Source organism: Podarcis erhardii (genome assembly GCF_964252035.2).
Source record: "Podarcis erhardii genome assembly, chromosome: 1".
NCBI classification, from domain to species: domain Eukaryota; kingdom Metazoa; phylum Chordata; class Lepidosauria; order Squamata; family Lacertidae; genus Podarcis; species Podarcis erhardii.
Genome location: NC_138497.1, coordinates 70,312,808 through 70,338,764, shown reverse-complemented (window position 1 = coordinate 70,338,764; position 25,957 = coordinate 70,312,808). Strand labels below are relative to the sequence as shown.

Genomic DNA, 25,957 nt, shown 5'->3' with positions numbered 1-25,957 from the left:
AAAATGAATACAAGAATCAAAATAGTTTCACTTCAAGGTTTTTTTTGTGTGTGTAGATGCCAGAAAGCACACTGAGTAGTAAAAGGAACAGGTTCAAATAGTTCCTTAAAGAGAAACAGGAAATGGAAAGTAGTGGTTAGAAAGAAAGTAAGCAAAATGAGGTTATAATATTGGTTGTATCTTACATACAATTAACTATGTGTGCCTTTTCTTAAATAGGTTCAGCCCAAATTATTTTATTTGCTTCATTTATTTCAAAAGTTAATCATGAGCATGTTTATTTGTTCACCAAAACCAAACCCCATTTTAAAAGTAATCCAGGAAATGCACACATAGGTAACAGATGCTAAAGTTAAGCAAAATTTAGTGTATAGAAGATCAATGTTAATAGCTTTGTTAAGTATTTATACCTAGAATCCATCATCTGTTAGAGAAATCAGCTGAGAAGGGAGAGCTAGAAGGCACAAAATGGTCAAGGGACAGAAATACTAGAAGAGAAATATTCATATGAATTAAAGTTTTGATCAGTTGTCCCTGTGTTTTTGTTTTACCTTCTGCTGAACTTGAAATGAAACGGCTACCACCATCTTGGGCTTTAGAGGCCTGTATATACTGGCATAATGCTATATAACAAATAAAAAGAACACTGTATTATGATTAAGTAAGTGTTAACTCTTATTATAACTTTAAATCTCCTTCAAAAATAATTTCACTCAACAGGTCTATCTCCATATTTTTCAAATGCATTCAGGATATCAAACAAGGGTTACATTAAAAATCTCTTTTCAAACTGGATAGCAACAGACCTCTAAGCAGCAAATGAGAAACATCAAGGTCAGTCACCTAAATAAACATTCATATTTAGTAAAAGGATCAGGTTTGAATAGTTCCTTTAAGAGAAACAGGAATTGGAATTGGTTAGTTGATATGGATATACTGTTTTTGGAGGAACTGTGATGGTTTTGTGCTCAAAGTATAATTTCAAACAAGAAAAGACAAGTGCCAGCTTCTTGTGGGATCATCTTCTTGGTAGAGCTTTCCCCATTCTACAGATAAGGCACTCTTCTCAAAACAGGATGCTGGCTAATTCACATGGATGTGCACTCAATCAGATCAATTTTAGCATTAGAAATTGCAGTGGAGCTATTATCATGGCTGCCCTGGCATAGCTAGGCTAGGCTCAAAGTGGCCATAAGAATGTAAAGTATAATGAACAGTAGAAGTAAGAGAGGCAGGGTCAAGAGTGCTTAACCATTAAGTTCTCACCATGGTGACTAGCCATGACTGGGGCTACCTAGACCTAGGAAGCTTATGTAGAGCTTCCAAGCAATAAGGCAACACTAACAACAACAAAAGATATTTAAAGCAACAGGAATGTTGATAAGGTTTATTCCTAGGCCAAATGGCTAAAGTGTCTGCCCACAAACTTGAAGGACTGAGAGACTACCAGTGATTTCACAACACAGTCCTACGCATTGGTACTCAGAAAAAGCACCATTGAGTTCAATGGGACTTCCAACCCTACCCCCGCATGAGAATGTATACGATTACTGCCTTAGGCAAATGTAGTTTAATATTGAGTAAACCATGCTTCTTTCTACTGGAGACATATGAATACCCTGCCAAAAAAAGAACCTCAAAGAACATATTGCTGTTAATTATTCTGGTATAACTATACTTTGTACTCAGGTGACAAATAAACAACTCTCATTAAATTCATTAAATAATTCTAGAATTCAAGATGAGGCTCCTTTTAAAAGTTGCCATTCCATGCAAAAATAATGTAAGTCAAAAGATGAATAACTTGCAAGTATACTATTAATGCTCCGAACACCAAGAATTTTACTGTGCTAAAGGTCAAACAAAATGGTCAAAATTGCTATGCTACATCATACCACAAGCCTATTAAAGCTACATTCTCTACTTCCAGGCCCCTCCGGCCTCTGAACTCTACCAAGGTGACATCGTCTCTCGTCAATGCAATCCCCCCCCCCATTGGCTCTACTTTACACTCCAAGTACTTTTACCTGGTTAGAATGCTTCCTTGAACTGAAAGCCTCTTGCTTCCTTGGATGAAAGACAGAGAGTGGTCAGAGCGTGGTCAGAGAGTGTAGAAACTAGCCTACTGTATAAAGGTACAATTTACATTTGTTGCCTCATCCACATTTGCATCTGACCGTGCCTAGCACTGGCATGGCCCTCAAGACATTGTCCAGAAGAGAACACAGCCCTTGGTCTGGAAAGGATTCCTCACCCATGCTCAAAACTTCTATATTGTTTTGAGCAATCCTTGGTTGCTTCCAGCATCTGATAATCAGAAAGGTATACTGCTGTGCAATGAAGATTTCAAATTCAAAACTAATAGCAGCCTCAAATGCCATTTGAGAATCTTAATCAAGTAGTTTACTACAGAGTATTTAATAAACCTAAGGACTATGAGCAATGGCCGAATAGATTTTAATGGCAGTACTTCTCTCACTACACTTCATGCAGATATAAATGCTTTCTAAATAAAGAAGGGGGGGATTTTTACTCCAAAAATAAACCTTCATCAAATGTATAGGAAAATGAGCATGTAGAGGGTGACAGCTGCTATAACAATAAACCAAAATTACATGAATTAACATGATTCAAATAAAAGCAAAGCTTTCATCACCACCTGCAAAATGAGATGGGGGAAGCCATTTCAATACTTCATTTATTCTCAAATACACAGTAATTAAATGGCAAAAGAAGCTGATTTCACTGTCTTCTACTCATCAATGGAAAATGATTCCAGATTATACTTTAGTGTTTACTCTTTAGGGCACACTCATTCTACAAAAAATGTTGTCAACATTGGACTTGAGATTCATGACAATACAGAACACGCACAGTGAGGTCTATTTTATAAAATGTTTGGAAAAGTAAAAGGTTTAGAGATGAAATGTGTGACCCCCTATACACCACAAAGATTCCTGAAAGAAGGATGAAATACAAATGTGTTACATTCCATCTTGCAGCCTCAACTAGGCACACCAGGTAGCTCACATATAGGAATAATGCTGGGCTTACCTGTTGGATATTATCTCTGTGTGAGAGAGAATAATTTGTTCCAGAAACAAAGAAGAACAGAGAAAAAGTTTCAAGAAACAGCAGAAGGCTGAGACTGTTTTGTCTATGCAAGGATGTTTTCTGTGGGAACTGTTCTTTAGCCATGCACAGTGTTACAAGAAGTACTGACAACAATAGTTCTGTGTATCTTGTTGTGAGTCTCTTGCTTGCGTGTTGCGATGAAAGTAGCAGAGAAAGAGTCTTGGACTCTTGTTGGACTCTAAGCATGCCTTGACCATGGCAGTGGTGAATGTCTTTATGTATCATTATGGTTTTATGCCTATCAAGTCAACTTCTATACTTCACTGAATCTTTATGAGTGTTTATTGCCTGCTGTACCTTCATCCCCAAAGACACTTCCAAGGAAGGAGCTGCGTTGAGATGTAACGCTGCTGAGTAAGGATACTGGCACACACACGCAGCAAAAGTGTTGCCGCACCCAATCCTTCTAAATGATCCATCAGAAGTTGATGGATTGATCCAACGTTACCAATCCAATGCCAACTATTGGGGGTGAGAGGAATAACAGAATAACACAGAGCAGTTCCTAGAAGAGCCTACCCTATTGCTCTGAGCTAACTTAGTTTTGAATGATTCTTTTTTAAGGAGGGGAGAAGTGACAGGAATCTTGTTTGCTTGTTTGTTGCCTGCCAGCCATGAGTGCTAGTAGTGGGCACTTGCTTCACCCAATAAAGGGGCTCTACAGGTTGCATCCAGCACTGCAAGCTCTACTGTCGCAATGGACTTCCATGTGTGAAATGGAACTTCATCTCAAATCTCCTTCAGCCCCCTTTGCAGCCTCAAAATTATCTCCAGAGCACTGTAAGATGCTGTGAGAAAGAGGTGTATGTGTGGCTATGTATATGTGAAATGCCAGAGAAAGAACTTGTGTGTGTGTGTGTGTGTGTGTGTGTGTGTGTGTGTGTGTGGTGGCAACTTTGCATATTTTTCCTGGTAACCCTGTTTTTACTAGACAACAAGAAGAAGAGAAGAAGAAGAGTTTGGATTTGATATCCCGCCTTTCACTCCCTTTAAGGAGTCTCAAAGCGGCTAACATTCTCCTTTCCCTTCCTCCCCCACAACAAACACTCTGTGAGGCGAGTGGGGCTGAGAGACTTCAAAGAAGTGTGACTGGCCCAAGGTCACCCAGCAGCTGCATGTGGAGGAGCGGAGACGCAAACCCAGTTCCCCAGATTACGAGACTACCGCTCTTAACCACTACACCACACTGGCTCTCAGTATCATTGTGTAGCGGGGAATCAATATTGTGTGATATCCACAATCAAGAACAGCAGCACGTAGCTGACATCCCATGGTAAGCATCTGGTGGCAGCAGGTGCTGCGAGGACAATTAAGGGAAGTTTGGACTCAGCAGACCAGCCAAATTATTACAGTGGTACTTCGGGTTACATACGCTTCAGGTTACAGACTCCGCTAACCCAGAAATATTACCTCGGGTTAAGAACTTTGCTTCAGGATGAGAACAGAAATCGTGTTCCGGCGGCGCAGCAGCAGCGAGAGGCCCCAATAGCTAAAGTGGTGCTTCAGGTTAAGAACAGTTTCAGGTTAAGAACGGACCTCCGGAACAAATTAATTTCTTAACCCGAGGTACCACTGTACTTTGTAAGGAACCCATAGAAATCACACTCACCTATCTTTTTGTAGGTCTGCAAACCTTAGGGCTCCCCTAAGCCTGTCAATACCTCCCTCTTACATATAGATACTGCTGTCTTAACTACATTTAGACATACACCCAGAGAATTGAGTTTTATTTGTACATTGTTTAATATCCACTGTTAAACTTACACCATAATGGCAATCTACTTCAAATAAATAAAATAAAAAAGGCAGATAATAAAGGCGACAGAAGCGTTCAGAGAACCAAAACATCTGTTTGGCCATGGTAAACTTACTCTTCCACCTAACTTGTGTAAGATTTGGGTTTGCATAAAAAGGCTCAAGCCCAGCTAGTTAGAACAATGCCTGAAGGACGATTTGAGAGGAAATGTATCAGTTGTTCCCCTTTTGCTCACGAATGCACTAACAGCACATTTTTAGGAAAATGCAGTTATAAACACATGAAGATGCAAAAAAAGTTGCTAGCTCACACAACAATGACCTCAAATAAGCATGATCTTTATCTATCCACTGACTCCCAATAAATTCAATCTACGTAAAATAGCAATAAAAAGAAATATATCATCCAACCTTCTGTCATCTAATTGTTTCTGTATTAAGCTATCCGTAAAGCAGACAACTATTGATCCAAGTTAGTCTTTCAGTATACAGCTGATTAATTCTTGTTTTCAAAATCAAACTGGTAGCAACATTGAACTAAAAAGCCAAGCTTGGGTTTCCCAAGACACACTATAAATACTAGCAACATGATCAGCAATATTTATGCAATTTCTGCCTATTAAAAACATTCTTCTCTCCCACACACAAAAAGTTTCAAGAGTGACCAATTACTTCTTAACCCCATTACTGAATGAGATGATACCAATTAACAAGACACGCTAATTTGTTAGTGACCTTGTCATTAGCAGCAAGTTTTAGGCAGGCAGCCAAGAGAGAAATAACAGAAGGCCTGTTCTACTTCTTTATGCTTGCACCTTGCTCTGCTACTAATGATAGCTTCTTTGGTTCCTGTAGAATGTGGTTATCCTGAACAAGGTATCAAACTAGATGTTCTGGACATCCGATACCATCTTGAGGACTCTTCACTGCTGGGCAGAGAGGAGGGTAACTGCATACATAAGACAAGAGTGTAGGGTGGGAAGGTGGAGCAAACTGGGAGGTTGTCTGACGCTAGAGGGGAGGGTGAAGTACACCTAAAAATAACTTACTACTGCCACCCATCTATGATGACATTCATGAGTCTTACAAGTTGGATGAAAACACCCAAGAGAGTTTTTCAAAATTTAACACAGCATTAGTATGCGTTTAACTTTATTAGCCTCAAATAACCCTAGTCAGATATTCAGTCAAATGCATGAGAGCCCCAGCTCCTAAAGGGTGTGTGGACCATGCTGCTCCTAATGTCCCTATGTATGCCTTGACTGCCTCTACACCCAGCCTTCATTCATTTGCTAAAAGTCAGTAGGGGGATTCTAAGTGCTCAATCACATGCAGAATCCAGTAGTGAATGGAGTGGCACCACAGGTAGGGGTACATTGCTGACCTGGTTTCCCAATGCTGCACATTTCTGTTGGTTACAGGGAAGGGGAGGGATAAGGCAGCAGGGAGCTTGGTACAGGCACAGGTGCAGTGGCAGTTTCCCTCTTGGTAACTGGCAGCAATGTGCAGTGTTGGGAAGCTAGGTCAGCAGTGCAGCCCTACTTATGCCACCAGTCCTGCACACTAAATGTGCAAAGGTTCAGAACGAAATGAGCGGGGACAGCAACCCACACTCCCTACATAGTATGTGCCCTCAAACATTCAACTGAATATCTGGATAAGACTATTCATGGCAATTGGCCAAGGACTAACCTAACTCACAATGTTGTTATATGGATAAAATAGAGAAAGGGAGAACCATGTATGCCACACTGAGTTCCTTGGAGGAAAGGTGGGGTATAAGTATTACAACAACAACAAGAATAAGAGCTGGAGTCTGGAGGGCCACAGGTTCCACATACCTATCATACCTGTGCATCAAATTGTGACTAATTTATTCCACGGGTTTGACTTATCTACTTTTCACTAACTGCAATCAAGCGTCTACCCACTTCTGAATGTGTAAAACCCCCACCAAACTCCTATATCTTCCATTGTGGGGTTTTGTTTGTCTTGACCACCATAGCCTCATCATCTTTTCTGCATTTCCCTCCTGTAACTTTTTCTATTGCATCCTCAGTATTCTCAGTCCTTCCCCTTCTCATAACTTGTGCATGTAGTCCAGAGGGTTTGTATACTGTTAAAATGTTTAGTAGTGGCCGTACCCCATTTTAGCTTTCATCTCTTATTAAGTGGTAAGATGCTGAATTCTAGCAACATTCAATTTCCTAAGGCAGCACAGGGCAGTTAAATATACACCATAATCTGGACTCTATTGGGCAGTTTCTCCCATTTTATGATTTATGCCTGAGGATAAAGCAATAACCTTTGGCAATTTGATTAAGTTTGTGAATAATAATAATAAAAAAGAACTAAATTACTTCAAGGATCAGCAAATGTAGGGAGACTAATACAATTTATGTTTTTAGGCCAATATCCTATCTAACTTATTTAAAATATTTCAATTTATAATATGTAAAGCCCAAAATAATGCAAGGTATTACCAAGTAGCCATATATCTTGGAAAGGAAGCAACTGACCCTAAATGACAACTTTGCAAATAACTTTGCAAATAACTGTGGTCTATTTGTGGAACATGGGACATGGGTGGCACTGTGGTCTAAACCACAGAGCCTAGGGCTTGCCAATCAGAAGGTCGGCAATTCGAATTCCCGTAACGGGGTGAGCTCCCATTGTTCAGTCCCTGCTCCTGCTAACCTAAAAAGAAGAGGAAATAACACTATCTACCTACAGTTTTAAAAAGAAGAGGAAATAACACTATCTACCTACAGTAGTGGCCCGTGGGGGAAAACAGGGTTGCTGACCTGGCTTTCCTGTGTCATGTGTCACTGACAGTTACCAAGAAGGGGAGGCACAAGGCAGTGAGGAATGCAGCATGGGCGCAGTGGTAGAACAATCTGATGATGCTGCCATTGCACCCACATCAAGTTCCCCACTTCCTTGTCTCTCCCTCTCTTGGTAACTGACATCAACATATGGCATTGAGAAGATAGGACAGCAACATGACCCCACCCACACTGCCCTGCCAGTCGCTACTGTCTGTCTGACAACCTCAAATCTGAGCAGAATAATCAATTTGCCATGTACAGTTAAATTAATATTCCTGACAATGTTGCATTATATCAATTTTTTTTCCATACAAACTCTTGCAGGCAAGATTGAGTATCCTAAAGTACTAACATAAAAAACAACAACATTTTCATAGACTTTCAAATCTGATGAGTGGTCAGGGGAAACAGTTGTTTGTTTGTTTGTTTGTTATTAAATTTGTATACCACCCTTGAGCTGAAGATCACAGGGGGGTTCACAATATTTAAATACAAAATGAGTTACTATTTAGCTAGTAACACAAGATGTAACCAGGTAAAGTTTAATATTATGCATACAGCTGAAGTTTTAAAAGTTAATTGTTCATTTGTGGAATTAGCTAACATAATATTTAAACACCTTGAGACATTTCTGAAGTTAACTATGATCTAAATATTTGCCTCAAAATTGAGCGGAGTCAATTATTGCTGTCAATTTTGAGTTTTGCAGACACACATTGTAAAGCTAACAGACAGACTTTTAAAGGCTGCTTAGAGAAACAAAGGAGTGACTTGTTTACTCAGGTTTTATAAATTATGCTCTCCTACTCAGGGTTGTAAATATACAGCCAAATACAAAAACATGGTATCACAACATCAGCCATAAAGCAGCCTATCATATCAGCCTGCTGACTCCAAAGAAGCTTCACAGCTGCTCTTACTTACATCAGCTACTCCATTCTTCACTGCAATATCAGCTACCACAGCATGTCTGCTCAGCTCCCAAAGAAACAAAAGAGCTCTTTGGTATTCTGTAACATGGCAAGCAGCATAAGCTTCTTCAGGGGGAGAAAGAAAACTGGGTGATATAGGGCAGCAACATGTACAGAGGATTTCACAAGTGCCATTGCAAACCTCAACCTCAAATTCTTGCCCTATCGCTGCAGAATTTATGAAATAAAAGCCATTTCACATAACATAATGGCTTCTCCATCAATTTTGATACCAGTCAATGAATAAGTTTAGTCACTAAGAACTCTATTTGCACTTTACATAATTTGGGAAAGAACTAGGACCCATTTAATTTAGTACAGATGTACTGCAGCTAACTGGCCTTTGGAAATAACTGCTCCCATTAGTGGTCTACTCACATACACCACATAAAACAGGATTTACGGTAGCTCGCTGAAGTCTGCAGCTATGCTTCTCCCACCCCAAAATTCACACTGGCAATCCTGGAAGGTTTTGTGTGGAGAAGTTGGTGAGGTGTGGCCACACAGTCAAGCTTGGATATAGATATAGAACATTCATGTTTAAGCATTTTTGTTCATCATTACATGCAAGTATCTACTGAAAACCCAACAGATGCTCTTGAAAACAAGTAGTCATTCTAGAGGCCAGCAGGGGTAGGGAAAAAGAACGGAGCTCAGACCTTTCTCTACCCAACATTCTAACTTTTTAATGTTTTTAATGTTTAATGTTTTTAATGTTTTACTGTGCTTAAAGTTTTTAATTTGTTGGAAGCCTCCCAGAGTAGCTGGGGCAACCCAGTCAGATGAGCGGTGTATAATTTTTATTTATTTATTTATTTATTATTATTATTATTATTATTATTCTCACAATCCAATTTTATTTTATTATTTCTAGCTTGCCTTGCCAAAAAATGTTCAGGCTTATAGAACAAGAAAACTTTAAAACATAATATAAATAATAACAAATAAAAGTAGGTAGGGGGAAAACCAGTTCAATAAAAATACTAAAATGCCATGGAAATCAACAGTACAATGCTATACACGTTTGCTTAGAAGTAAATCATACGGAGTCCATTAAGACTATATCCAAAATAAGTGTATATAAGAAGCTGACATACTATTGTTGATAAAGAAGTTGGGAATGGGAAGCCACTGGAGTAGAAGACATCAAGCTGTGTCAGAGGCAATAAGCCTCCAAATATCAGTTGCTCAGATTGACAAGTGATAGAATGTTGCTGCACTGAGGTCCTGTTATGGTTTCTCATGAGTACTTGGCTGACCATGGTGAGAACTGGATGCTAGAATGGAACATTGCCATGATCCAGCAGGCTGTTCTTAAGTTTATATGAAACTGAAGGTGTTGAGAGAGGGAGTTACCCGAGCAGGAGACTGGAGTTTTAATTGCTGACACAGCTCAAGCACAGAACAAGAAAAATAACAAAAAGGACTTGCTTAATGAGTAGAGTCCATTCCCAGACATGGAGTAAAGGCCCAATAGGACACCATATCATTGGCAAGCGGAGGTGGGGAAAGGCACACATAGTTTTTGTGGCTGTGTCATTTCACTCAGGAAGAGTGGAGAGAAAACAAATGATCCACCCAGCAAAGGCATCTATGGTGCCTGTGACGTGCTGGTTCACTCGGTGGGCAGCATAGGGAGGAAAGAGGCCACCTGATAACTTTTCACTTGGAAAAGATATCCATGGTGTCTCTGCTTCACTCTGGGTCAGTGTTAGAAACTGAGATATGAAAGCTAGGAGCTAAATGGCACCTTAAACCTAGGTTATGGGCGCAACAATGAAATGTCTAGGCATAATTTTTTAATAACAAGAATACAAAGCTGAAAATGAATGAACTGCAGCTAAAATATTAAGTTCATTTTTCACATGGTCTAGTCCTTCCCCTGCCCACCCCACTAATATTCTTAAGAGGGTCTCTTCTCCAGTCTTCAGAGAGTAGCTGTAAGTAGGGAGGCAGAAAAAGGTCCTCCTTTCCTTCCACTCTGCAGTTTTGATCTGAAATCTTAGGCACAGTACTGCACCCAGAGCTCAAAAACTGTGTGCGCTAATGAAATTCCCTGTTGCAAAATGCGCCTAGAACAATGGGAGTTTCGAACACTACTCAGGATGGAGTGACAAGAATCCAATCTGTGCCAACAGGAGCAGGTGACTGAGCAGTGACTCCACCCTTCTTTCTGCCTCACACCCACTGGTATTGACCCACTCTGCCGGCCTTTGTCCATACCTAAACCTGACTTCTCTTCCCCTGCAGCCCAAGACAGCAAGAAAGAGGCCACCAAACAGCTGCAAGTGAGTTAGCACAGTGGGAGGCAGGACACAAGCCCCTTCTCTCCCATCACCACCCATTTAGCTCCTTATAAGTGGGTATATGCGGGACGCGGGTGGCACTGTGGGTTAAAGCCTCAGCGCCTAGGACTTGCCTGATCGGTCAGCGGTTCGAATCCCCGCGGCGGGGTGCACTCCCGTCGCTCGGTCCCAGCGCCTGCCAACCTAGCAGTTCGAAAGCACCCTCGGGTGCAAGTAGATAAATAGGGACCGCTTACTAGCGAGAAGGTAAACGGTGTTCCATGTGCTGCGCTGGCTCACCAGATGCAGCTTGTCACACTGGCCACGTGACCTGGAAGTGTCTGCGGACAGCGCTGGCTCCCGGCCTTTAGAGTGAGATGAGCGCACAACCCTAGAGTCTGTCAAGACTGGCCTGTACGGGCAGGGGTACCTTTACCTTTAAGTGGGCATAGGGAGGGGAATATTTTGGCTTTGGATGCTCTCTCCCATTAAAGTTCTCTGTGTTCTGCCTTATTACAAATTCTCCTCCCATGAATGACAGTTCACTCTTGCAGAAGGTCTCAGCTGATCACTTACAGAGGTTGTCTGAAATTGGGCCAAAGCTCACAAGTTACCATTGCTTTACTGTAAATGATATCACTTTAAAGTTTATACAGTGGTGCCCCGCAAGACGGGAAAACCCACTAGACGAAAGGGTTTTCCGTTTTGGAGGCGCTTCGCAAAACGAATTTCCCTATGGGCTTGCTTCGCAAGACGAAATGTCTTGTGAGTTCCTGCGGGTTTTTTCCCCTTCCCCCCCTTTTCCTAAGCCACTAAACCGCTTATCAGCTGATCCGCTGATAAGCCGCTTATCAGCTGATCCGCTAAAAGCCGCTAAACCGCTAATAGCGCTAATCCGCTAAACTGTCAATGGGCTTGCTTCGCAAGATGAAAAAACCGCTATACGAAGAGCCTCACGGAACGGATTAATTTCGTCTTGCGAGGCACCACTGTACTAATAAAATTACATATATGAAAACTATTATATACAACTACCATTTGTAAGTTATATTCTTGAATAAACCCTAGAAGGCAACACAACATTTATTTCCTAGAATAAATTTGTCTATAGTCTTGCTAAGTGTTCCAGCAACAACTGTCAGTTTCCCAGTGAACTATGGGTAGTGTTTAAAAAAGTTTTACTCAGAGACGATCCATTAAAATTAATGGACTTAACTTAGTCATATTCACTAAATTAATGGATCTACTCTGAGTAAAAGTAGTTGAATACCATCCAGAGAGATTGTGCTCAAGGCAATCTTAACTCTGAGGAAAACTGCAGTGTGCAGGAAATTACTGTTAGTGTTTTTAAGAATAGCTTTTATTTAGGAATCCTATTTTCCTTCCCTCCGCCTCTCTACACTGTAATACCAGTGGTTTATTTGAACAATTGCCACTTATTAGACAAACTGTTTCAGCAGAACAAAGATGCCTTTATAGCTAAAAATGCATTCAGCAGAGGAAAGTCTACACAATATCCCTTTTTACTCCAGTAAATATATCTTTCAGGAAACACCAAAATTTTAAAAGTCTGCTAAATTCAAATTGTAGATCTCAGAGGAATTGCAGTAGGAACTGTGTCAATTTTAAATCTAAGGACCAAGGTATGAAAACTGTTGAAACTGCTTTAATACACAACACACATCACAATTATAGTTTGCAAAAAGCATAAAGCAAGATGGAAATAACCTCACCTAATTTATTTGGACTTGAAGTTCATCCTAAACTTACTCTTAGAAATTTTTCCTTTAAAATATAGTGGCTTCACCATACTACATCACTTTTGTCATCTGGCTTAATTCTTTGTCATCTAAAAAATAACAGTGCTTTATTCCACCCTGACTTGTTTTACACAGCAGGGGTCTCTATTCATTCCTTTCCTCCAAGAGGCTTCCATTCCCCTTGCATGCATCTAAAGGCAGAAATTATCCCTGACTTTGTACTTTTCATTTTGTCTTTTGGGTCTTAACTTTGTAATGTACCGTATTTTTCGCCCCATAGGACGCACCGGACCATAGGACGCACCAAGTTTTTTTGGGGGGAAATAAAGAAAAAAAAATTATTTCCCCCCCAGGCGCTTGTGGGGCCGGCAGCGGGGAGAAGCGCTCTTCTCCCTGCCACCCGCCTGCAGATCAGGTCCGGGGACAGCGGGAGGACGCGCTGAGCCTCCCAGCTGTCCCCGGAGCTTGCGGGGCAGGCAGCGGGGAGAAGCGCTCTTCTCCCCAACCGCCCGCCTCCAAACCACATCGGGAGACTGCAGATCAGGTCCGGGGACAGCGGGAGGACGCGCTGCGCCTCCCAGCTGTCCCCGGAGCTTGCGGGGCTGGCGGCGGGGAGAAGAGCTCTTCTCCCCGCCGCCTGCCTGCAGACCAGGTCCGGGGACAGAGGGAAGACGCGCTGCGCCTCCCCGCTGTCCCCGGAGCTTGCGGGGCTGGCGGCCGGGAGAAGCACGCGTCTCCCCGCCGTCAGCCTCCAAACCACATCGGGAGACAGCGGGATGGCGGCGTTCCGCCTCCCCGCTGTCCCCCGACCTTGTGGGACTGGCGCTGCGGCTCTCCTGAAGCCTGGAGAGCGAGAGGGGTTGGTGCGCACCGACCCCTCTCGCTCTCCAGGCTTCAGCGAAAGCCTGCATTCGCCCCATAGGACGCACACGCATTTCCCCTTCATTTTTGGAGGGGAAAAAGTGCGTCCTATAGGACGAAAAATACGGTAAATATAATAATTTTTTCACTTGTCAACTATTAATGTCATTTTGCCTTACAAATGTGTCTCAAAGTCAATGCCCAGCTGTACATGCCACAGGAACAAGCAGAAAGTCTGCTTGTTCCCAAGGTAAGGAGCAGCTGATGTGCTCCAGCCAATGTTGTACACAGGTTCATAAGCCATTTTAAAGGGTAGCAGCAGGGCCCCAAGCATCACGCCTGCTTCAGGTTCCATAACCCTCTGGGTAGACCTGTTTCTAAAGCAATTGCATGGGGGACACCTCATATGTGAACTGACTCATGGTTTGGTGAGTGATGACCTGAGTTCATTCAAATCCAAGCTCAGTCATGGGCTTCCTGGATAGTTTGGGTAAGTCACTATTTCTCAATCTGTTCCAAAGTAAATAATAATAGAATTAATAAGTAGCAGGGTAAAAATAATATGAGCTCCCACTCAGAGTTGTTAAGCTGTTAAATGAGAAATTGTGAAACTTCTAGCATCTTACATGTATCATTTAGATAAATAAAGAAGAGGTACATAATATAATATAACTTTCTACTTCGGGATCCCTAACAAAATAACATGGGCAAAGCAATCTAACCTGTGAGGAACTCTGTGGTGGAGTCACCAACTTCTTCAGAGCCCTACTGTTTTATAGTGCATAAGACAACTAGTTTATCATTTTGCAAGCCACACCTGCCCATTAAAGCCTATGGAAGGAAAAAAACTATGCAAGTTCCATGGCTAGCATAATTTTAGGAGTTTTGGGGAAACAGATCAGGATAACAAGGAAAAATTGGATATGGGGATACACGGACTCTCCTGACATATAAGTCTGCATACTAGACTGGAATGTTATATATCACTTAACACAAGATCACACCAGATTTTATTCCAGATAATCCAGAGATTAGTATTTCCATAGCTTTGTTCACACGAAGTAGCACACTATATGGAAAGCTTAGTACAAAATACTTCACCATTTTATATGAAATCTATGCCTCAAAGTCTATGAGGCAATATGGAAAAACAACAAGGAAGTAAACATAAACTTCCAGTCATGCAAATATTCTTCATTTTCAACCATTTATTTTACAGACGAAATTATGCAGTTAGTTTAATCCTCCAAGGAATTACACATACCTTATTAAAGTAGATGCTAAGATCTGTACAGCAGTTTATATGTACCAATCTACTACCAGTGCCAAAACAGAAAAAGTTAACACTGATCTGGTAAAATATATTAAAAAAAATTAAAAATTGTCTAGTAGCACCTTAAAGACCAACTAAGTTTGTTCTTGGTATGAGCTTTCATGTACATGCACACTTCTTCAGATACACTGAAACTGAAGTCTGGCGCAACAAGACACCATAATGGAAGCCAAAGCACACTTAAATGCTGTTTACCATCCCGCCGCAACGGTACCTATTTATCTACTTGCACTGGCATGCTTTCGAACTGCTATGTTGGCAAAAGCTGGAACAGAGCAACAGGAGCTCACCCCGTCACACGGTTTCGAACTGCCAACCTTCTGATCAGCAAACCCAAGAAGCTCAGTGATTTAGACCACAGAGGCACCCGCGTCCCTTATATGCATGAAGTATTAGCAGTTATGGGACTCTCAAGAGTCTCATGGACTGCAAGAAGATCAAACCTATCCATTCTTAAGGAAATCAGTCCTGAGGGCTCACTGGAAGGACAGATCCTGAAGCTGAGGCTCCAATACTTTGGCCACCTCATGAGAAGAGATGTCTCCCTGGAAAAGACCCTGATGTTGGGAAAGATTGAGGGCACAAGGAGTAGGGGACGACAGAGGACAAGATGGTTGGACAGTGTTCTCAAAGTTACCAACATGAGTTTGACCAAACTGCTGGAGGCAGTGGAAGACAGGAGTGCCTGGCGTGCTCTGGTCCATGGGGTCACAAAGAGTCGGACACGACTAAACGACTAAACAACAATTACCAGTTATATAGGTTTTGAATGGGGAAATTATTAAGTTGTGCCAAAAGACTATGAAAGGCAAGAGTTCTAGACCTGCAACCATTCCTTATACTTCTGCAAATATGGTTCCTAAATTGTTGCTACCAATGGTGTCATCTTGTGGCCGAGTGTCTTCTTTTTCCTCCTCTTCCATCTCCGTGAGCAGCCCTTTGCCTCCTACCACATCTTTTAAATGATTATTTATTTTGCAGGATTACAAAAATAAATACCGTACCAGTTTCCACTGTCAGGAATAAGTGGGCAGAAGGATGTTAATCTGAAGTCAGGGCAGCATTTCAGGAAGAGGTTAAAGGAACAACAGTGTAAACACACACAAAAATAAATTGCACTAGATTTCACCTCCCCGCAGTGAAATTAATGCCACTGCTGTGGCAACCGCTGCCACATGACCCTTAAAACTGCTTTTGCATCCCACAGCGACAGCAAGATGCAACATCTCCTTATTATGAAGGCCAAGTGCTCTGGGAGCAGAGAGAAGAGGAGGGAGGGAGGAGGAGGAGAGAGAATGGGGGTCCTGTTGCTGCCAAAACAAAGCAGTGGCTGCTTCCACCCGCCGCCAAGTAGCCCAGGCACAGCAGCTCCTCCTGAGCTGGCAAGGAGGGGAGACGACATCCATGAAGCCCCTCTCGCCTCAGCAGACGCGAAAGAAGCCGCTTCTCCAAGGGGACCGACGGCAACCCCTCAGCCCCGAACTGGGTCGCCCCTCACCCGCGCCAGGCAGGGGCTGAAGTGAAGCCGCTGTAAAAGCGCCCCCCCTCCCGGCCTAAATAAAATGATAATGATGATGATGATGATGATGATGATGCCCCGGCTGGGCTGATTTACTCTCCCCTCCGCCGCCTCCCTCCCTTGAGGGCAGAGCACGTCGACGCCGGGCGCCAGAGCAGCCCTCGGTCTCTCGGAGGGAGGCTGGCGGGGCTGCCGTCTGACTCACCCGAGAGCTCGTCCGGCTCCAGACCAGTCTCGGTGTCCAGCCCGCAGATCACGAAGTAGTCGGCGAAGCGGCCAGGAGCGGACGAAGAGGAGCCGCTGCCGCTGCCGCTGCCGCCGCCGTCGCCGCTCATGCTGGACGGGGCCCCCCAGCGAGGCGGGACGGCTCAAGCCGCCCAGCAGCAGCGAGAGGGAGCGTTTCGGGGCGCTACCGCCGAGGCTCCTGGCCGCCCAGCTGCGGCGGACGCGGCTGCTTCAGGGGCCCCCGCTGTTGCCTCCATGACGGAGCGGCCAGGGCCGCATGGCATTGTGGGTAGCAAGGCCTGACACTCGGGCGAGGGAACACACATAACAGGGCGCTCTCCCCCCTCAGCTCCTCTCTTCCCAGATGTTTCCAAGGGGGGGCGGAGGCGGGAGAGAAGGAGGAATAGAAGCGAGGACCGCAATGCTGCGCAGGCGCAGTGAGCAGAAAGGATGACGTGATGCTCCTTGCAGTGTGGTTTCTTGAGAAGACTCTGGGAGGAGCGGAGCGAGGGGATAAAGCCCATTTCCTCGCCCGCTGTTGGTTCTTTCCTCAGCACCGGATAGAGTTAGAGCCCAGTCTTTTCTCTCAACGGACATTTCCGCCTCTCTGCTTCTCCCTTCCCTTTTGAGTTGTTGCCCTCGTCGCCCCTTCTTCACTTTTAAACCCTGCTTCCTTTGTACCATATATCTGGAGGGAGAGGGAGCATCATCATTATTAACACCTCCTGGATTTGTGCTCATGTTGTTTGGCCGCATGGCAGAAATGGAGGTTATAGTTATTATCACATTTTTCTTGATTGTTCCAAAGGTTTTGCTTTCTTATTATTACTGTCCTCCTCCTCCTCCTTCTTGGCCCACAGCAGGGATTGTTCCCAAATTGTTTTTTCGTGGAGAGAGCACAGTGCGAAGACAGAAACATGATTGTTATCTAATTTGAAACATGATTCTTACCTTAATTTTAACATAGCTACCTTTAGGTAGTGTTAGGAAACTGGCCCCAAAGGAGTTGTACACAGGGCCTCGGCAGACCATCAATCTGCCAATAGTAATAGGAGGAAAAGCAGGTCCAGGGGGCAGCTGTGGGCAGTAGATCAGCTAGGCTTGTTGCTTGGGGCCAAAGCATGCAGGTAGAGGGCAATACCACCTAGTGTGGCAGATAATGTGGACAACAACATTTCCCCCTCCCTGCCTCCAAAAAGCAGCAGTTTTCTGCAAAGAATTAAACAGAAGCATAAGAAGCTGTTTACCATTAACTGATTGAAAATTAATTTTGCTTTCCAAACAGACCCTTCAAAAGCCGTTAAAATGTAGAAATCATTTGGAACTAATCAGGGTTGTGAGAATGGCAGGCACAAAGTTCTATGCACAGCCCTATGCTGAAGTCTGCATTCACATGAGCACTAGGCTTCCAGCTTACTCCACTCTAAAGTGCCCCTGCTGCTATATACTTCACGCTTTTTTCAACAGTAGCTGTGTGTTAAAACTGGCTGAATTGCTGCAGGAACATTCTGCACTTGTTCCAAGTATCCCATAGGGCCAGTATTAAAGAGATGGTACATGAGGCTCCTGGCAGCAGTCAACTGAAACAGATGCAAAGAGTTACCATGGTAATTACCAGAGGAGTAGAATCAAATGCAGCAAACAAGAAAAGGGGACAAGGGCTAATGTTGCTGGATGCTAACGCAGAGATTCAGACTTCTGCTCTGCAATTGAAACAGGCCTTTTTGTGAGCCCAAGGGATAGAGTTTTTCTTGCTCTAGCGGACAGGAGAGATGAGTAAATTAAGGGACTGGTAGGAGTGAGGCAGAAGCCTTTATTGCTGCAAATCCTCTCAACAACTCACCCCAGCTCTTAAACTGAAAGTTTCAGAATTTTAAATTTGGCTACCTTAACTATTAAAGTGTTTCACATGTAACTTTCTTCAAAATGCTGTAAATACCAAGGGCTAAGTAGAAGCCTCAGTAGCTGGATATCATCCAACTCCCAACAAGTAGAAAATCAGAACTTTATTAGTACAACACAATTAGCTACACTTTGGGATATTCATCCTGTGTTGTATGTGTATGTCAAAAATCTATTGTAGCAAATGCTCACAGTACTCCAATATAATAACACTGGCAGATTGTTTCAAGCCTTTGCTCTACATGACAATTGTTATTTAGGTTTTTCTCTATCGTTCTAATGTTTCTTATTTCAAATAGGAACAGATGCCATTTTACACCTAAATGCTACACACAAGAACAAGAAAATTCTCCTGGGTCATTCCTTTCCCAGCCAATTCTATTGCTTCATACTCTCTGCAGTCACTGCATTGATTTGCATTCTGAAGGTTACCTGAGACTTCTCACACATAAAAAAAGTACAAAATGTATTTGACTCAACATGCAGGTACACATGCAATAGTGTTACGAAAAGTTTTGTAATATTTGTATTGTGGAGAAAACAGTGAAGAGGGGTGAGTTTTCAATCACCCTTCTGTTTAATACAGATTGAGATATTCCATACAAAAGCTCACATGCAATAAAACAAAACAAAACAAAACGTGGAATTAGGAGGATACTCTTAGTTCCATTTATTTAGCCTGGATCCAAAGAACCACACATCTAACTCCATACAGGCAGGGGAACTTTGAACATGGATTTATTTAACAGTAGCCCCTGAAGCTGACAGAAGTTTCAAAAATATTCTGAGATATAACATGGGGGTCTGCTTTTCAAAGGGGTATAAAAGTAATATTTCAGTCTCAGTGCCCAACAGGGGTGTACCTAGGAGTGGCCTAAACTGAAGCGCAGGCCCAGGAGGGAGTGAAAAATTGCAAAGAAAGGTGGAAAAAATGGGGATTGCCAAGGGTGCAAGGATGGGGCTGGGGTTGTCAATACAGCCCTTTACTAAGGCGCAAGGAAAAGGGTGGGCACCAGTACAGCTCCTTGCCAAGAGCATAAGGGAGTCTAGGTATGCCTCTGGTGCCCAAGCACCTTTTGTACAGTTAAAGCAGTTGTCCCCCCCCCCCGCCAGCTAGTATACTAATCCGTTAGGTAAGTCCATTGTTGTGTTGATAGTTTTATTAATAATGGGGAGGGGGCAAGAAAATGACCCCCCCCAAAATTTAAAAACCAGATACCCACAAAAAGTATCTCAGCACTTAGTGGCCTTGCCTAATTTAACATACACACACGTGTGTGTGTGTGTGTGTGTGTATTCTCAATCGCAGACCACTATTAAGGGTTAAATATGAATATTGTTCTACAACGTGGTGTTCTAGGCAGCTCTTATTTGATTGAATAGCACAGCATTTCCCATAAACATAGCAACTCCCTCCATCTCCATTTTTTATAGTTCCTTCAAGCTTTCGCCTTCTCCCGTTTCTACCCCTCCATTCTTTCATAGAATCGTGGAATCATAGAATTGGTAGAGTTGGAAAGGACCCTATTGATTATTGTCTTGATTCCCACCCTCCTGGCTCATATATATTTAAATCATTTGATTAGATCAATTGCCTCTATACTTTATCTATATCATGCGTTGTTATTTACACCCATTTTTTCCTCTTTTTCTTCTTCCCTTTTTTTTTGTTCTATAATATGTTGCTTGTCAATTATTTATTGCATTCCCTCACTGCTGCCCTTTCAAAACAGCTAATATTTAAGCAATTTCAAAGTGAACCCAAATATTAATAGGTGGCAAAGGAGGAGAATTTAAGTTATTTTTGTATTAAAATTTTTACACCCCCCCCCCCAAAAAAATCTTAGTACTATTGTTGAAATTGTTATTCATGATGCTATCATTGTTACACTCTTCTGCATCAAGTTCCTTAGGCATGTTTAGTGAAGCTTCACTGGTTCCTCCTCACCATAAGAGGCATGAAGGTATCCATTATACCAGCAGAAAGTTCGGATCATGCAAGGTGCTCAGTGGTCCAGTTTATGTTTATCTCTATTCTTTTTGTTATTTTTAAAATTTCTCACTACTAAAATTTTTCTCCCCCCCCCCTTTCCTCTTAGTTTTGTCTAGTCCTTCTTATGTTTTCTCTTCATCTTTTAAATTAGTTTTGTTAACAGTATGAAAATGCACATTAAGACTGAGGCAGTAAAACTAAGAATTGTACATTTGGCTGAACAGGATGAATGTCTTCAAGTTTCCTATATATGAAGAGATGGCTGATTTAAAGCCTATTACGTTGAATGTGAGGTGACTAGGAAACCCAATAAAAAAGAAACACATTATCACATATATACAGCCGATGAGACTGCACATTGTTTTCATTGTTTTCATTTCAAGAAAAGATTGCTTTATCTGTTCCAAGTAGAAACATATAAAGGCAAGTACAGTTTTCTTACCCTACTCACAGTAAGCAGTTTAAATGAAGTTTTTTCTTTCTTTTTTTTTTAAATAATATTTATTAAGAGTTTCCAATTATAACAATATATAAAAAAAAAACACATCCAAATTTAAGATCTTATTTTCCGTAACATCTTTCCAGGACTTCCCCTCCCCTCCCCCTCTTATATTCCAATTCTTACAAATAAATTCAGCAATTTATTATCCCAAATTTTAACCTTATTATCATTAACCCAATTTAAAAATATTTTCCCATCTCCTAAGATCGACCTATTCCCTTCCGCGCGTTCCCCCCTTTAATATACATAATAGATTAAAATATAATAAAATAAAATATGATTTTACAGCCTTTGGATTCCAAATCTCCCTCCCCCTTTTCCTGGTTGCGTTCCCCATATTGATCAACATCTGATGTCTTCCTGGAGCTCCCACATTTATTTAAACCATAGTCCTTTACCAGTCTTCTTTAATTTTAAATGTCCAATCTTGGAAGGAGTCTATCTCAAAAAGGCCCATTTTTTCCATCCAGATTTTTATATACTTGGGAGTAAAACTCCAATTTTATTTCTTAAACCTTTCAAATCTGGATGTCCCAAATGTTCCCACTTCCAACTTTGTCCAATTCTTATTATTCTTGTTGTTCTTGTTAGTCTCTCTCCTCTTTCTTTTCCTGTTTTCCTGCACAAATGTTCTAATTCCAAAAGCTTCTAAATTCCACTGCAGAGGCTCTGTTATTCAGGAACGATACATGATGCCAAGTCCCTTCCATTTTTCAATAGATAAGTCTATTGTCTACTTTAGTGTGTAAACCTCTGTAGCCAAAATAATGTTCCATTTCTGCAGTTTCCCAGGAGATAAAAAGTTCTGTCAAATTCGATGCCAACAACTTGTAATATCCCTTGGCTCCTCTACGTGGATTGTAGTAACTCAGTTCCCTTCCAGATCATGTCCACCAGTCAAAGTAACTTATTATTCCTTGTTTTAAACATTTTGTATCCAATTTGTAACAAATATAACCGGCAAAGTCCTCGTAACAAAGTTCTCATTTTTGTTCTTCTGCTTTGACAGCTCTTTGACAGTTGTCAAAACCTCTCCTTGTCTTCTCCCGGCGCTCTAACTAAAACGCTCCCAGGTTCCGGGGGGGGGGGGTTGCTTTTTGAATAAATTCCACTTTTCTCCTCCAGCTCAATCTTATAATTTTCCATCGCGAAATTTCATAACTTTATCAAAATAAGGTTGCGCTCAATCTTAGATGTTAAGTCCTTTACTTTAGCTCCTCTACAACGGGGGGGGGGGGCTGACTTCCTTTTTATGCCTCCCCCGCTCGTTCCGAATTCTTTAAAAATTTCTCGCCTTTTTTAATCCAAGTTCCGATTACTCACGGGTTATGCTTTTAAGTCCAAATTTCCAATGGAAGAAGTCAGCGCTCTCCGTCGAATGGCATGCGGCTTCGCTCGGCAGGGGAAGCGGAGGACTCAAAGCACCACCACCCCCGTCACCCGTTCCGTAGCCTTTAAAAAGGCTCCTTCGCGGGTCGGGGGGGGGGGGGCTCAAAAGGTGCCAGCCGAGTCACCATGTCCATGGGTTTTAGCGCCCATGGTTTTTAAGGGTCCCCGCGTCGCCGGCGCGGCAGGACCCAGCCCCTGTCGAGCAGGCTCCCTCCGGAGCTCGGAGGGAGTCCGCCATTCGGCGATGGCGCCAACCCGGAAGTCCTAAATGAAGTTTTTTCATGTCTAGTCTGTAGTCAGATTATATCTGTAGTGTTTTTAACTATTGATTTTCAGACCCAACAGAATATGTTGATTCTTACTCAGATTGCATGCTGTTTAAGGCTTTAAATGTATTTTAAGCCTGCTCTCCCCCGCCCCATGATTCTCCCTTAGCACTTTAATAAACATCTGACACTCTGCATGCCTGTTGCCTGAAGTACAATTAGCATTTACAGTGTATTACATTAATTCTACAATTCTACAAGACAAATTCTGCCAGGAACAGGAAGGTGTTGACTTTATGGAATGCCCTCCCTTAGGAAGCCTGCCTAGGCTCAACACAATGTGCCATTTAGGTGCCAAGTAGACCTGGGTGTTTAGAGACACCTTTGATGGGGGCCGAGGGATACTATTTGAGTTACACTTAAGCCCATACAAACCAGTTGTTGGAAACCGCAGAAGGGGAGTTGTGCTCAGCTCCTGCTTGTGTGCTTCCCACAGGCACCTGGCTGGCCACTGTGACAACAGGATTCAGGAATAGATGTCCCACTGGCCTGATTCATCAGGCTCTTCTTATGTATGTTTGGCTGTTTTATGGTGCTGTCACCATCTTGATTTGTTATACTTTGTTGAAAAACAACGCTGATTTTTTAAAAAGCATTTTCACAAGACTTCCAGTGAGCGTAGTACTCTGCATTTGAAGAATTAGGTCACATACATTTAACTAAGCAGATGGAACTTCATCTTTGGGAAAGCTGCTTTCTGCATGGATATAAATCTCTCAACCATACTCAACATATAATTTTCTGAATCAGAATTTAATCAGTTTGAAAGAAGGGCATGATGTATACCACGTGCTACTACTGTTCATCCTGTTCTCTTGAGACAAATGGGAATAAAATTAAAGAAATAAAACAAATATTTGGGCAATTGTGAATGTTGCTCTGCACAGAAAACTGAACCCACATGTGGGAAGAATTGAGATCACAGAGGACTGTCTCCATTTGTTAGGTTTCTATGAGGCAAGTTATGTTCCCTAGTAAATACAAATAATGAAACAAAATCTTACCGAAGTAATAAGTAATTTGGATGATAAGACAAGATATACGAATGTTGCTTTTCCTCTTGCACCAAGCAGTGACAGAAGCCAGGAAGTCATAGTTAAACCATAGCTTTTTGTTATGTGCAAATCAAGTGCTACAGGTAATAATGTCCAAATAAGCCAGGATATAGAAGCCAGCTTTAAAACATGGCTTCATATTCTGCCATGGCTGGAAGCCATAAACTAGTTCCAGGTTGGACATAACAGCAATAGTTAACTGTGGTTTGCTGGCTTGTTTGCAGCTGCATTCAGATTCCTGAAGCATGCGTGTATCTTAGCTTATTACCTGAGATTTTATTCTCCAAACACAGCCAATGTGTCTTATTAAATTCATCCCTTGTAACCCTTGCATCTCCCCTTCCTGCTTTTCTCTTCCCAAGTAGCAAATAAAAAACAATAACAAGGGAGCCAATCATAATGAAACAATGATCAGATAAAGCCTTACCAGAAGAAAGTGTCCGGGTGGCAGCAGAATACCATTAGGGAGAAGGTCAAACAGGTATTTCAGGATTCCAAAGGCAAGATGATGCAACCAAGATCTTCCGTTCTATTACCAACCATACCACAGAAGAGCTTCTTCAGAGGACCTCAGTGGACAAATATTGTATGGAATTTTTTGTTTATGTTCCACTGTGAAGAGCCATGTATATTGACAATACAGCAATTATAAATGTGCAAAATAAAAAGTTACTGTGTTTATGGAGCAAATTTCATAACCAAAACTGTTCTATTTTCAGTTTATTACATAGAATTAAAACCTTACAGCTCTGTAAAACCTAGGCTGTTACGTAGTGCAAAACGATGTCTGAAAACTTAATTCAACCAGTTCATTGTACTGTATCTTGAACAGCAAAGGCAGAATGAAGATTACCTCTTATGTTGTCTCAAATCAACAAGAACACTACACAGTTTGGACCCGGCAGAGCAGGAGTATCAACTACACAAATCACCTGCCACAGTTTTACTAAGGTCAAAATGGTTCAGCATTATAATGTGGCATTTGTTGTGACAGGTGTACTTTTAGACATTTCTGAACCAACCTCTGAAAAAATCTAACCAGTAATAACAATATACCTAGTAAGATAGCATTTGGTTATGCCACTATACCATTTATTATGAGGTCAGGTCAACACTTTTTTAAAAATAGGCAAAAAGCAACAAAAACTGCATATGCAGAACACAAATGACGAAGTATATTAATGTATCTTCTGTGTTGTTGCATTTACACATAATACTGTAATAAAATGATTCAATCCATATTATATTACAAAAGAACAAGGCTGCAGTAGGTATTGGTACCTGCCAATATTCACATATACTCTTACATTTCAAAAGCTCCTCTGAAAAGTGGCGCTTTTCGGGATGAGAGGAAAGCTATTTTACAAGATTGCAGAAAAATATTAGAATGTTTTTCTTCCTAATAACCCAATGCACTTGAGCACTAAGCACCATGCAACTTCAAAAACAGACTTATGGGCAATTTCAACCATGTAAAGTAATCTCCACTTTTACCAGCTGAGTTTTAGGGTGTGCCCTTGTCTTGCTGTAAACTCAAAAAGGGCACATTACAGCAAAGGTTACCCATTCCATTGCTTTCAGTGGCGCTTGCAACTAGCATTTAATGGATTGTACCGTTTTAGCGAATAACTATTTCTGCATTTCAAACAGCATAATTTTGCCTCTTGTACATCAGATTGCTTGCCAAACATCTATGGACCTCAGAGTCTTTCACTACTGGAGCCATCATCCACCCACACCGCCAATGTCTACCTGTTCACTGCTTTTGAGCAATCACAGAAGAGACCTGTAACATTCTTCAGTCACAGCTCAAGGGAACTGCAAAGGGCCTTTGATTACAGACTGAAGAACACTGTGTACCTTAGATGAGTTGTGAACCAGGTAGGAGAATGTCATTTTGAGAGGGAAGGAGTGCCAACATATGGGAATGGAACAGGTACTATACGGTAGTTCTTCAGATTAGCGGGCATGTAGTACTTAACTGTCTACAGACTAAATTTGGCATACTAGCCTTGATTCAAAGGAGGACAGCAGAAGCTGGCAAGCACTGTAGTCTGCTTTGTTTGTAAGAACTGTAAAATGGCTAAAATTGTTTCGTAACAAAAATAACCGCACAGA

The 25,957-nt window shown here is 42.0% G+C and overlaps 1 protein-coding gene and 1 long non-coding RNA gene across 7 annotated transcripts in view; one reads left to right on the top strand and one right to left on the bottom strand.

The window, feature by feature from the left end:
* Positions 1 to 17,034, bottom strand: part of DENND5A (DENN domain containing 5A) — a 66,406-nt gene extending 49,372 nt beyond the window's left edge. The window contains exons 1-2 of one of the 6 annotated variants that reach the window (XM_081840158.1): positions 16,653 to 17,034; positions 552 to 623 (exon numbers count right to left, since the gene is read on the bottom strand). In XM_081840158.1, the coding sequence (XP_081696284.1) occupies positions 552 to 623; positions 16,653 to 16,782 (202 nt within the window). In that variant the 5' untranslated portion in view covers positions 16,783 to 17,034. The remainder of the gene's footprint in view (positions 1 to 551; positions 624 to 16,652) is intronic. The other 5 variants (XM_081840161.1, XM_081840160.1, XM_081840162.1 and 2 more) reach the window with 5 other exon arrangements.
* A 960-nt stretch (positions 17,035 to 17,994) lies between these two features.
* On the top strand, positions 17,995 to 25,646 carry LOC309330970. Its single transcript, XR_014151673.1, has 3 exons — positions 17,995 to 19,060; positions 20,792 to 20,990; positions 24,205 to 25,646. It is a non-coding gene; the product is annotated as an uncharacterized lncRNA (long non-coding RNA).
* Positions 25,647 to 25,957: the final 311 nt, after the last annotated feature.